This window comes from Colossoma macropomum, unplaced genomic scaffold (assembly GCF_904425465.1).
Source record: "Colossoma macropomum unplaced genomic scaffold, Colossoma_macropomum, whole genome shotgun sequence".
NCBI classification, from domain to species: domain Eukaryota; kingdom Metazoa; phylum Chordata; class Actinopteri; order Characiformes; family Serrasalmidae; genus Colossoma; species Colossoma macropomum.
Genome location: NW_023494793.1, coordinates 1,784,892 through 1,797,865, shown reverse-complemented (window position 1 = coordinate 1,797,865; position 12,974 = coordinate 1,784,892). Strand labels below are relative to the sequence as shown.

General features: G+C 39.6%; 1 protein-coding gene across 7 annotated transcripts in view; it reads left to right on the top strand.

The window, feature by feature from the left end:
- The window catches only part of si:ch73-138n13.1 (titin homolog), an 89,268-nt gene that overhangs the window by 20,728 nt on the left and 55,566 nt on the right, over positions 1-12,974 (top strand). For all 7 annotated transcript variants that reach the window (XM_036578169.1, XM_036578164.1, XM_036578163.1 and 4 more), the window contains 2 exons: positions 1,355-2,609; positions 5,395-5,473. In XM_036578169.1, coding sequence (XP_036434062.1) covers positions 1,363-2,609; positions 5,395-5,473 — 1,326 coding nt within the window. In that variant the 5' untranslated portion in view covers positions 1,355-1,362. The remainder of the gene's footprint in view (positions 1-1,354; positions 2,610-5,394; positions 5,474-12,974) is intronic.

The window sequence follows — 12,974 nt, the reverse complement described above, 5'->3', positions numbered from 1 at the left end:
TACGCTACAGTGGAATAGCGCTCTTTCTTAGGGTGCAGTCATTTTTCCATTGTGCTGGAAATCAGGCTGGTTTTGCCTCTTTGTCAGTTCTGACATCACATACAGAGACCACATAAAACATATCTATAACAGTAATAATGTTTATAATAATAGAAACAGCGACAGTGCACTTAGAACACAAACACTTAAAGGGGAATTCCACCAGAATGTTTGTGTAATTAAGATGTAATCAGAGTCGTTCAGAGCGGTTTGGTGTGAAACCCTCTGTTCTAGAGAAACTTACAGAGTCAGAACTGTTCACAGTGGTGGTGATAGGAACCAGACGTCCACCTCTAAAAGCTCCCTCACAGAAAGTTACTACATGAAATGGTTCGCTGCCTGATGTCTGAGACATTGAGTGCGTTTACATGCACTTAATAATCCGATAACTGCAGAAAATCAGATTTTGTCAGTAATCTGATCAACACGTTTACATTCACTTGGGTAATCAGATAATGGGGAAACTCCGGGTCTACATGAGTCAGACAGTAATCAGATTTCTGCTTTACAACCAGCCAATAAACTCACAGAAGAAGACGTGACTTAAACGTAATGTACAACTCAAACTTCATTACGCGACTTTTCTTTGTTTAAAACGTCACATTGCCTGAAATTACCTGAAAATATGAACATACATCATCTAGAAGATGAAGAATATTTAAATCCTTCATTTCGTCAAGCATGTGTTTGGTTTCAGTGTCGCGCCAAAAGTGTTTTGCTGTGTCTCACGGCGACACTGATCACTTATTTCTGGTACCGCCATCTGTTTTCGCACATGCTCAGACTGAGAAATCCGAAAGAAATCAGAGTAAGAGTTCACATGCGCTGAGGAATCTGAATACTTAATCGGATTTCTAGACCTTACTCTGACCTATGAAATTAGAGTGTGCTGTTTACATCACCATTTGAATAATCGGATAACTGCAGAAATCTGATTATGATCAGATTATTAAGTGCATGTCAACACACTCATTGTTTCATGATAGTTTTGAGAACTTAAAATCCATTCATGGTGGATGGATGCATGCAGGGTACTGTGAGGAAAAATAGTCCCCAAAGAAAATGTATTATTTCAGATTTTCCACGATTTTCCATCATCAGTATTCCATATAAACTCAGAAGACTCGTGTAGGTTCACTGGTGGTTTTGATAGTAAATAAAATGTCTATATTTGTGTTGTAGTCATGGCGACCTCTGATTCATATCACCACCACTGTAAAGATGTATAAAGAAAAGTGTCTGCTTAATGTTACATTAACATAGGTGGCGTATAAGTAAAGTGAGTTTGAGTTAATGGGTTTGTTTTCTCTCTCAGGTGCTGTGATGGCTGCCCAGGTGGAAATCGAGGCTGGCCGGCTGCTTCTGAGCCCCCTGACTGACTCCAGTAATAAAGGCCTCATGGAGGGCTCACCTGGACCGCAATCTTCTCTCATCATCAGCCCAGAGCCGAGGAAACCCGTCCCAGGCCCCAAACCCAGACTGACCCCAAAACCTTTTGCTGTGGAGAGAAACCCGACAATACGTCCCATTGTCGCCCCCAAACCTCAACCCAAGCCTAGACCTGAACCAACTCGTCTAGCTTCCTCTAAACCGGACAAACCAGAACCTCCAAGCGCCCCCAAACCCAAGCCGGCGAGTGGACGGCCAACTTCAACTGCTTTTAAACCTGGTCCGAAGCCTGGTGCGGGCCAGGCCAGCAAACCAGCAGCCCAGACTTTGAAGCCAGCACCTTCTACAGAACCCAGCAAACCCACACCAACTCAGACTGGAAGTGTCTTGAGAAGAACAACCTTGGGACCCTCTACATCTAAGCCCAAACCCAGCATCAGTCCACCACGTCCTGCTGCAGAATGGTCCGGTGCTTCTAGACCTAAACCAGCCGGAGCTCCTATCACCAGGGCCAAATCCATGGGCTTCTTACCCGGAGCTGGAGTTGAAGGTGATGGAAGCAAAGAAGCAGATGATGTCTTCACGCCCCAAGAAACTGGTTCCAGAAGCTCCAGACCGAGGCCAGTTTCTGCCATTTTTCTCCAAGATGCACCCCAACCGGAGCCCAAAGCCGCAGCTCCAACTCCAGCACCCCGCTGGACGGCTAGACGTCCACTTTCAGCTGACCTCACGTCCAAATTCGAGTCCATTGGGCTTTCGCTGCACCGGCAAAAGCCTACAAAGGCGGAGAGCAAGGAGAACACTCCAGAACCTTCAGCACAGGACGCTACAGCACAGGAAGACGTGGGAATTAAAGACAAAGAGCCGGCAGAGAACGACGGGAAGGTCAAAGCTTCTAGTTCGGAGAAGAAGGAACCCGAAGGGGAGGATACAAAGCCGGAGGAGAAGGCAGGAAGTAGCATAAAGAGGAGGATCAGCCTTCTTCTCGACTCGTCCTTCTCTGTGCCTGTTACAAAGGGGGCGGATTCACGGCCACCGGCGCAGCCAATCGCAGACACAGACGGCGCCGTAGGGGTCAAACAGCGAATCAAAGAGCTGACCGAAGACTTTTCCACTGCGCCGGCTCCGCCCCAGAAACCTCAGTTTAAGCCCCGCCCACTGCCGACAGATCTTACCAAACGGTACGCGAAATCTTCTGCATGTATTCTGTTTTTTTGTGTTCTTTTAAACTGTTTTCACACAGTGGAACTGCACATTACATTGTGTGAGCGCTTTATCACAAATAGACCAAAACAAATAATCTGTTAAATGTGTTTGTTACATTAACAGATGGTAATTTTTTCTTTCTTTTGGCAGCAACAATACACTACCTATCAAAAGTGTGGAGACATTTCATGTTTTAAAATACTTTTTATTGCAAAAGAGCTTGTTTTTTGTGAATTGGTAGTAATTTATATAAGTGGATTTATAATTAAAGGGGGATTCTATTGATTTTTCTATATAAACACAGTCATTCAGAGTGGTTTGGTGTGAAATGGTTCAGATGTCTTTACAGTGGTGGTGAAAGGAACCAGGGGTCGCCATGACTACAACACAAATATAGACATTTTATTTGCTATCCAAAACCACCAGTGAACCTACACAAGTCTTCTGAGTTTATATGGAATGTTGATGATGGTAAATAGTCATAAATCTGAAGTTTTCTTTGGGGACTATTTTGCCTCACAACACCCTGCATGTATCCCTCCACCATGAATGGAGTTTAAGGCCAAAATCTTCTCAGAGCCTTCATAAAACAGTGTCTCAGTCATCGGGCAAGTTTCTCTGGAACAGAAAAAACACTCTGAACAACTGTGGAATTTTTTTGCACGTGATATTGTTAAATAAATGTGCTTAGTCTTTAATTTGCCAAGAAATTGAGAAATGGGAATTTTTATAATATGTATTTTGAAATGCTTTTGGCAGGCCGTGCTCTTGCACAGTGCTGAGTACAGTGTAATAACAGGTGTATCCATACATGCTGTAGTAAGTTTGTTTACGTGTACACAGAGTTACTTTAGGTGACCTTAAGTGTCTGTTTGACCGCGTGTGGTAATTCTATAGTGAACAGATTGAGGTCTGTGTGTGAAGCCAGCTTTATTAACAGTGTTAAACTGCTTTTGTTTTGCTCTTCATTTCCTCAGTTGCCTTATTTTAGGTGTTATTTTTCAGAAGCTGAAATGCATAAATATTTTTCATTTGAAATTTAGAGAAATGCCCTTTTACAGGCATAATCAAAAGTTGTGCATGCCTGTTCTAGCTGTGAATTAGTAAACACATCCTCTACAGAGAACACACTTCTGCACATTTTAATGCACAAATAATGTTTATTTATATTTAATGTATTGGAAAAATGTGCTGTAACTTTTGCACAGACCACATCTATGTTTTATTTCTTTTCATTGTGTAACTGTGTGTTAAGTTGTGCAGAAGTGTGTCTCTGTAGACCAGAGTTCGGCAACCTGCGGCTCTTTTACTGCCCTGTTGTGGCTCCACAGCAGAATCAGATTATTAGGTAAAAATAAAATAATCCTCCTTTACAGTAAAATAAAGCTCTGCTGATCGTTCAACACAGTTTAACAATAAATGGTCTTAAACTCTGGAGTTAATGTAGAACTGCTGATTCACCCTTTAACACTGAAGATCAGCGCAGACTGCTGGTCACCATAGCAACACAGGCAACAATCTCGCCTAGCTAGTAGCTAACGAAACGGCAAAGAGAGATATTTAAGATGAACATCGATAATTTGGAGACGAATGGACTTATTTACGTTTATAATCACTCCAGCTGGTTTCCTGATACGTTTAATCTGCAACGAGAAACTGACAAACACTAAAAGTCATGAAGCAGAAGTCAGTTTCTCATTTGAATCTCTCATTCCACCTTAAATGGTGCAGCAGTTACATTCTGGTGCACCATTTAAGGTGGAATGGGAAAATTAGAACAAGAAGCTGGCGAATGAGAAGCGACTTCAGCCTCGTAAAAAGTCGAATGTTGTGAGACATTTTACAAGAAACTGTTCTACTGTTGTGGGAAAGTTTCCTGCTGGAGATGTGAGAAAAGCAGCTATAGCTGAGCTAAAGCTTAAAGCAGAGCAAAGTAAGTCTGTGTTTTTGTTTATATTATATTTTTAGTCTATACTAGGACATCAGCACATACTGAGACATATTTACAGCCAAGATGGTAAAATAAAATGTTGTGGCTCCCAAAGTGGTTTGATCTTTGTTGAAAGGACAAAACGGCTCTTCTTAATGTTTGGGTTGCGACCCCTGCTGTAGAGGATGTGATCACTTATTTACACTCAGAAAATCAACAACAGGTTGTAATCTGACCAGGACTGCCTAAACTTTAGCCTGCTTCTGACCACTTTGGAAATGCTAATTGCAGAGGAGCATAATTTTATAGTCTACTTACTGATTTACTCAGATTTCCTGGAGATTTTAGCATCATACAGTTTATACCAGCAGCATAAAACACTAACTTTCCTTTGATCTTCTGGTTTGATTGTGTTTTTTATTGGTACATGTAGATTTATAAGAGAGAAAATAAAACTAGCAACTAAAATTGTGGAGAAAAAAAAGGTTCAGGCAAAGTAAAAGGCCACACAGGACTGAACCAAAGTGTTAATTGATTTTAAATATGAATAAGAAATATGATAAATGGTGACTTTTCTTTGTTAATTATATGTAGCATGTTGAAATAATATCTGATTGATCCAGGAAACGGTTCTTTAATCTCTGATCAGTCAGAGATTATGTGTTCAGTAGTGGTACGTGTAGTAATTATACTGGCTGATCTCCGAGCAGCAGATTAAGTCTAAATCTGGACTAATACGGTTTTTCAGTGGTGAATCAGCACCGGCTTTAAAATGTATTCAGTTTAGTCCATGTCTGAGAAACCATAACGATGTGCTGATCTGTTCACAGCTTTGCGTCGGATGTGGAGAGCCCCAGCTCTGCCGAGCCCAGAGGCCTTCAGGAGGGCGCTGAAGATCTCAGTAAGAAGGTGAGAAAATGACTAGATACTAGTGCTGTGGTTAGATTTTCATCATGATGCACCTTCCAGTGTATTAAAAACTCTCCTTTTGTTGAATCACGTGAAAACCCTGTTCAATCAGAACACCCACAGAGACTGATCTGGAGCTGTGATTGGTCAAGATGCTCAGTAGACCGAAAAGAACACTGTGATTGGTTAGTGGGCTGATTTGCATATTGCAGCCTTCTGTGATATCAGTGTGTTTACATGTACTTAATAATCGGACAGCTGCAGAAAAGCAGAAATTTTTAGTAATCTGATCAACGTGTTTACATGCACTTGAGTAATCAGATAATAGGGAAACTCTGGGTTTACATGAGTCAGACAGTAATCAGATTTCTGCTTTGCAACCAGCCAGTAACTCACAGAAGACGACATGATGTAAATGTAACGGAAAACTTAACCATTGCGCCACTTTACCTGAAAAGATGAACATAAATCTAGAAGATGAAGAATTTTTAAATCCTTCATTTCGTCCAGCATGTATTTGGTTTCAGTGCCACTCCAAAAGTGTTTTGTTGCGTCTCGTGGCGACGCTGCTCGTTTATTTCCAGTACCACTGTCTGTTTCTGCACATGCTCAGATTGAGAAATCCGAAAGAAATCAGAGTAAGAGTTTAAATACACTGAGAAACCTGATTACTGAGCTAAAGTCCAGCCTCTTTATCAGATTTCTTAATCAGATTTCTATACCTTAATCTGATCTAAGAAATCAGAGTGTGCTGTTTACATGACCATTTGAGTGATCAGATAACTGCAGAAATCCAATCATGATTGGATTATTGAGTGCATGAAAACACACTCAGTATTGCAAAGACCAACATTGTGATATAGTGAAAAACTTACATAAGATATAAGTTAAATGTAAGATATGTAACTGTGTTGTACGAGTGTGACCTGTGTATTAATGAGTATTAAAGGGCCCATATCATGGAAAACTGATTTTTCCTAATTTTTTAAAAGTTTGATGTAAACACTCTGAAAGTTTCGAAAACATGCCATTCAGCCCCCAGCAGTTTAGCCCCGCCCTTTAATCCTGTTAAAGTTATAAGGAGGGTTTCAACCTGGACTGCTTTTTGAACAAGATGCATAAAGGGCAGCCTATCAGAACAGAACTCATTTGCATATGTAGGCCTTAAAGGTACAGTGCCAAAAACAGCCTGTTCACTTCTATGTGATAAAAAAGGCTGAAAATCATGTAAAATTCGTTTATGACTGTTTTTGGTACATAAACCCAAAAAATAAAGTACAAAAGTGTTGGTTATGAGCCCTTTAAGTGTTTTTATCCAGCAGTGTGCATTTTACTCGGTTAGCTTGGCGGCTTTGTGGAGGAGGGTTTTTGTTAGAAGCTCAGTGGTTGGCGTTGGGCTGTGAAATGAAGTGAATTGTGATAAATATTTATACAGTGATTAAATAAGATCAAAGACACAGTTATATTATTAAAGGACTCTTCAGTGAGTCTGGATTTCTGATGTTTTATTGTTGTGGACTGCAGAATAGTTTGTCAGTAAGAGGCTGAATCGGGGAAAGGATCGTCCTGCTGGCTGACCACTGCTATTACACTCAGTTCACTTATCAAAAGTACACAGTTGTTGTGAGATAAATGCAGCTTTTGGTAACTGAGATTCTGAAGGTCAGTAAATCTGTGCTGTGAGTTCACTAATAACACCTCTCACCTACTTTACTGGCAGACATCAGAGCTACACCCGGATTAAAGAGTCTTAAGAAAGAAGATCTTAATTGTGCCATTTTTTTTTTAACTACATACATTAAAAAATATAAGTAAATGTAATTCTTCGAATGACTTCTTAAGAATTTTTAAAACGTATTTCTTAACTTTTCTCTCAACAACAGTAAAAACTAGCAGTGTTCTTGAAAAGAAGTATGTTATTGAATATTCTGTACGTGTAGATCTTAGATTTTTTTTTTTGTTTGTTTGTGTTGTTCATCTGTACGTATAGGTCAATAAGAGAAAAAGTAAAACTAGCAACTAAAAATGTTCAGGGAAAGTAAAAAGCCATACAGTGTTAATTATATTACGAATAAGCAAAATAATAAATGGTAACTTTTCTTTGTTAATTGTACGTAGTATATTGAATATCTGGCTGATCCAGGAAACCGTTCTTTAATCTCTGATCAGTCAGAGATTAAAAATCTGATCAGTCAGAGATTAAAAATCTGATCAATCAGAGGTCGCTCTGCACGCGTTCAGTAATGATATATGTAGTAATTTTCCATATATTATCCCACTGGCTGATCTCCCTGCAGCAGATTACGCCTAAGTCTAGGCTAATAAAGATTTCCAAGGGTGAATCACCACCAGCTTTAAAATGTAGTCCATTTAGTCCAAGTCTGAGAAACATCAGAGTGAGCTTCTGTTCATATTGATGTGGGTGATATGGCAAAAATATAGTATCATGGTACTTTTTCACAATACATGCTACATCACAACATTTATTTTTTCAGAAATCTGATCAGTTGGAACAGAGAAAAAAGAGCCATTAGTGATAGACGTTAGAAAATAGTGTCAAAAACTGTGAACACAGTGATTTTTATTCAGTATTTGGCACTAAATCCAGTCAAACGAGGCTAATTTTGCTCTCTTTGTTATGAAACGTAGTTGGTCAGTGTGGTACAAGCAATGACGATATACAGGATATGTTCAGAAAAGCGTACTGTAATGTATTGTGACACAATTTATCACAAAAACCATGTATATTGACACATTACCCAGCCCTAGTATGTATGTTCTTACCATACGAAGATCTCACAGAGTGCAATCTTGTCCTTTGGTAACAAATCACACTGTACGTCTGAATCGCCCATTACGTACAGACTAAGCCTGCGATTTACAGACACCACTTTATTAAGAGTCCTTTATTATTAGTCCTTGTTTCTCAGTGTCCATTTAATCAGCTCCACTGACCATATAGTTTCACTCTGTAGTTCCACAGTTACAGACTGTAGTCCATCTGTTTCTCTGCATACTTTGGTATCCTGTTCTTCAATGGTCAGGTAATTAAAGTTGCTAGAACAGCCTGTTTTGAATTCATCATTTCTATGATGTCACAAAAACCAGCACATTTGCACACACCCAGCTGCTCAGCCTACAGCAGTTTAGCCCCACTCATTCACAATGAAGTTAAACTGATGAGGCATGATACAGGACAGCCAATCAGAACAGGGCTCATTTACAGTCATGAGCAAAAGTTTGTGCTCCCCTAGTCGTATGACGTTGTTGATTTTTCCAAGTGTGAAGAAGTTACACACATCCTCTACGGAGAACACACTTCCGCACGTTTCAATACACAGTTACTGTTTATTTACTGAATTAAACATATGGGGGGGGGGCCCTCTTGGACAGCATCACCAGGGATCGAACTCGCGATCTCCTGATGATCTGGCCAACGCTTAGATGGTTGACTTGGGAGCCACGTGTAGTATTTTAATGTTAAACTCAGCAAATGGATAGAAGTTACGCACTAAAATTTGCATAAAAGTTCTGTATTTACATTTGTTCCACATAAAGAACATGACTTATTTTTCACTTAGAATAAAAAACCATGTAATTTAACTGCGGGTGTTCAAACTTTAGCATACGACTGTACACATATCAGAATTAAAGGTACAGTAACTAAAACAGCCTGGTGACATAAAGACATAAAGAGAGGCTGAAAAAAGGTCACATAAAAATGAATTATGTCTGTGTTTAGTATATAAATCTACGCATATGTGAAGAAGTGACCATGTTTTACGATAAGGAACATCAAGTGAAATACACCAATCAGGCGTAACATTATGACCACCTCCTTGTTTCTACGCTCATTGTCCATTTTATCAGCTCCACTTACTATATAGGTGCACTTTGTCGTTCTACAGTTACAGACTGTAGTCCATCTGTTTCTCTGATACTTTGTTAGCCCCCTTTTACCCTGTTCTTCAGTGGTCAGGACCCCCATGGACCCTCACAGAGCAGGTACTATTTGGGTGGTGGATCATTCTCAGCACTGCAGTAACACTGACGTGGTGGTGGTGTGTTAGTGTGTGTTGCGCTGGTCTGAGTGGATCAGACCCAGCAGTGCTGCTGGAGTTTTTAAACACCTTAGTGTCGCTGCTGGACTGAGAATAGTCCACCAACCAAAAATATCCAGCCAGCAGTGTCCTGTGACCACTGATGAAGGACTAGAGGATGTGAGGCTTCACACAGAATGTGTAACTAGCAGAGAGGCTGGGTTGTCTGGTGTGCTGTAGAGTAAATTTATTGCCTGTATATCGTGTTGATACCATCAGTAAAACGTGATGTATGACTGCTTTTACTGTGAGCAGCTGAAAGTACAGGGCTGCTTTAACATGTTTGATGATAGCCTTGTGTGAACATGACGGAAGTCTGTAGTTTTGCATGGTTTTCACGTTCAATTTCCATTTTCCTCTCGTTTTGAGCCGAGAGTCGTTTTCTGTTCCTCATGCCTCTTTTATTGTCCATTCAAACTGCATTTTTACTATCTATAATTGCAAAATAGTTCCCAGAAACTCTTCAGAGTGCAACAGGGACTCGACCACAAATGACAACCCATAAGTGGCCTCACCCTTGGCTGTCCCTCAGATTTAAAAGGCGAGAGAGAGACACAGTGTGAGAACACAGAACAGATGAACCGGACCTGTTTGAAAAAGGCAGTGCCGATGTCAGAGAGGTGTGGTGCCGGCAGGTGTGTAACCCGAGACGCAGTGTTAGTCATCTCCTGATTATGAAACATAGAGGGAGAGTGAGCGAGAGAGAGGGAGGGGTAAAGGTTAAACTGAGAGAGAATAATGCGCAGGATTTGATTTGTGCCCCTTCTTACATTCACAACTGCAACAAAGACAGAATTCTCCCTTTCACTGTCTGCTTACAGCAGAGCCTGTTACCCTGCGCTTTCTTTGTCTTTCCTTTTTTATGTCTTTTTAATTGGTAGCTTTTACAATTGAAATGTGAGAAGAGTAACAGAGAAGAAGTAAAAGTTAAATTAAATAAATGTATCATTATCGTTGTATTGCAGTAGAATACAGTGAGACAAATGAAAAAAGGGGAAATAATTGGATACAGAAGCACATACGAGGGAACTACCATTCAGTTCTATGGCAGGTAGAAACATTATAAATTATATAAAAATACACACATTCCTGTGTAATAGTTTGAGCACCCGTAGTTCTAACTGAATATACTTGAAGGAACAATTTCTAGAGAAAAATGACTGTTTATTTGCTGAGTTTAACAAACTGGGGGAGGGGAAAAACAAAAGGTACAATACAAAGTGTGCCAAAACTTTTGCACAGGCCACACTTTATGTATTCATTTTTTTCCAGTATGTGAAATTCAGCAAATAAACAGTAATTGTGTCTTAAAATGTGCAGAAGTGTGTCTCTATAGAGGATGTGTTCAATTATTTAGAGTTAGAAAATCAACAAAAACAATGTAATTTGGCTGGGAGCACAGAAACGTTTGCACGTTGATGTGCACTAAGAAAGTAAAATGACAAAAATGTGTGTGTGTGATTTGGTCGCAGGCACAAGCTGAAGGCAGGTTATTCATGATAACACACTCCTCGAGTGTTCTACTGCTTTTATACAACAGTTAAATAAATAAAGTAATAAATTAATAAACTGGGCCGTGAACGCGGCGTTTAATATGTTTTAATGTTCGCAGCTCCTTCACCAAATTATAGTTCCTTAACGAGCAGCTTGTTGCTACGTCAGAATAACGAACTCCGCTCACTCTGCTCAGTCTGCTGTAAGCCTCGCCTTTTGAAGTACGAACTGAGCCATAAAACTGCCGCAATATCAAGTTCAGCTCAGTTTTGTCAGTTTTTGCCAGATCAGTATTAATGTTGTTTTGTTCCAGCCAGTCTGTAAAGCATCTTACAGCCCATTTAGTTTGGCAAATGGTGTTGGGTTCATTTCTGGCTGATTCCAGGTTGTTTAGCTGTTCTTCTGTCTCAGCTGCCGACTGAAAAGCTGGTCAGTGGTGATGACAGTTTGGGAATTTAGTGTCGTCTCATCTTCAGAGTCTGACCAAATCGGCTGTCGGTCAAATGTGATCTTAAAAGTGTCCATTTTCTGTTTGTGGCAAAGTAAGAAGTAAAAATGTTCAAATGACTTGAGCGTCTCCTACAGCTGTCAGAGTCGTTGCTTAGCTTGAACGCTGGTTAGAACGCTTCTCCACCAATCAGTTTGCGTGGCCGGAACTAACTGTTTTTATATATATATATATATATATTATACGGCAGATACTTATATGGCAGATAAATATATCTTCCGTTAGAACCAAACATCATATCTCCAAAATAACGGCAGAAGCGAAAAACCTGCTTTTCTTTTAATGTAAGTCAATGGAACCAGAATTCTTACCAAGTAATTTTGGACCGTTTCTTTTGGTCCATTCAGCATGAAGTTACACATTTTGTAAAGGACAACAGGCATATTCAACTTATGTCAAAAAACTGGAAAATGAAAAAAATGGGGATAGAAGCTTTTGTTCTGACAGTTCTGATGTATGTCATTTATCATTTTGCTCAGTTTTGCTTATGCAGTATCACAGCATGTGCAAACTGACCCTTACATTGTCTGACTGCAGTGATAGTGCACGTCCAAGTTAAGAAAAGTGTTTGCTCACCACTCTCACTGTAGAAAGCTGTAATTACTCCCAGAGACTGCTAGGACTGCTTTTGTTGCATTATAATTTTAGAGTTTGAGTTTTTCCACTTGAGATTCTTGCTGATCCAGAGGATATAATACAGACAAAAAGAGCGATACAGTGAAGTATGAAAGAGTTAACGTATTGTCTGGTGTTTAGATTGAGTTATATTACATCAAACTGGTAGCAGAGAAAGTTCTTCATATTTATCCCAAATCTGGTTGATCATCCAGGACATTTTTGGTGTTTTTTTTTTTTAATAATAATTTTTATTTGTATAGCACTTTTCTTGCCAGTGGCAGCTCCAAATGCTTTACAGACAGGTCATAAAACTTAGTAATGCAGTAAATTGTAAGTATTAATTTAGAACCATATAAGAAAATACCATGAGACAAAGTTTTAATTAAATGCTGAGTTAAAGAGAGACATTTTTAGATGCTTCTTAAAAGTGAGTACTGAGCCTGACTGTCTAATAAAAGGTCAATTGAGCGCCACAGTTTAAAAGCAGAATAACAAAGTTTCTCCATGTTTTCTGTATTTTACAGAGGGTGTTTGTTGAAGGCCACTATCTGCAGATCTTAGATTATGTGCTGGAACATAAACAGACAGACACTCTGTGATGTAAATGGTGCTTTAAGGTCTTTGAGTTTTAAAAACTAGTAGCAGAACTTTAAAATCTATTCTGAATGATACAGGCAGCCAGTGCAGCTGTTCTAAAACGGGAGTGATCTGATCTCTCTGTGTTGTTTTTGTTATGATGCTGATACGTCCTTACAGTAATCGAGTCTGCTTGTAACAAATG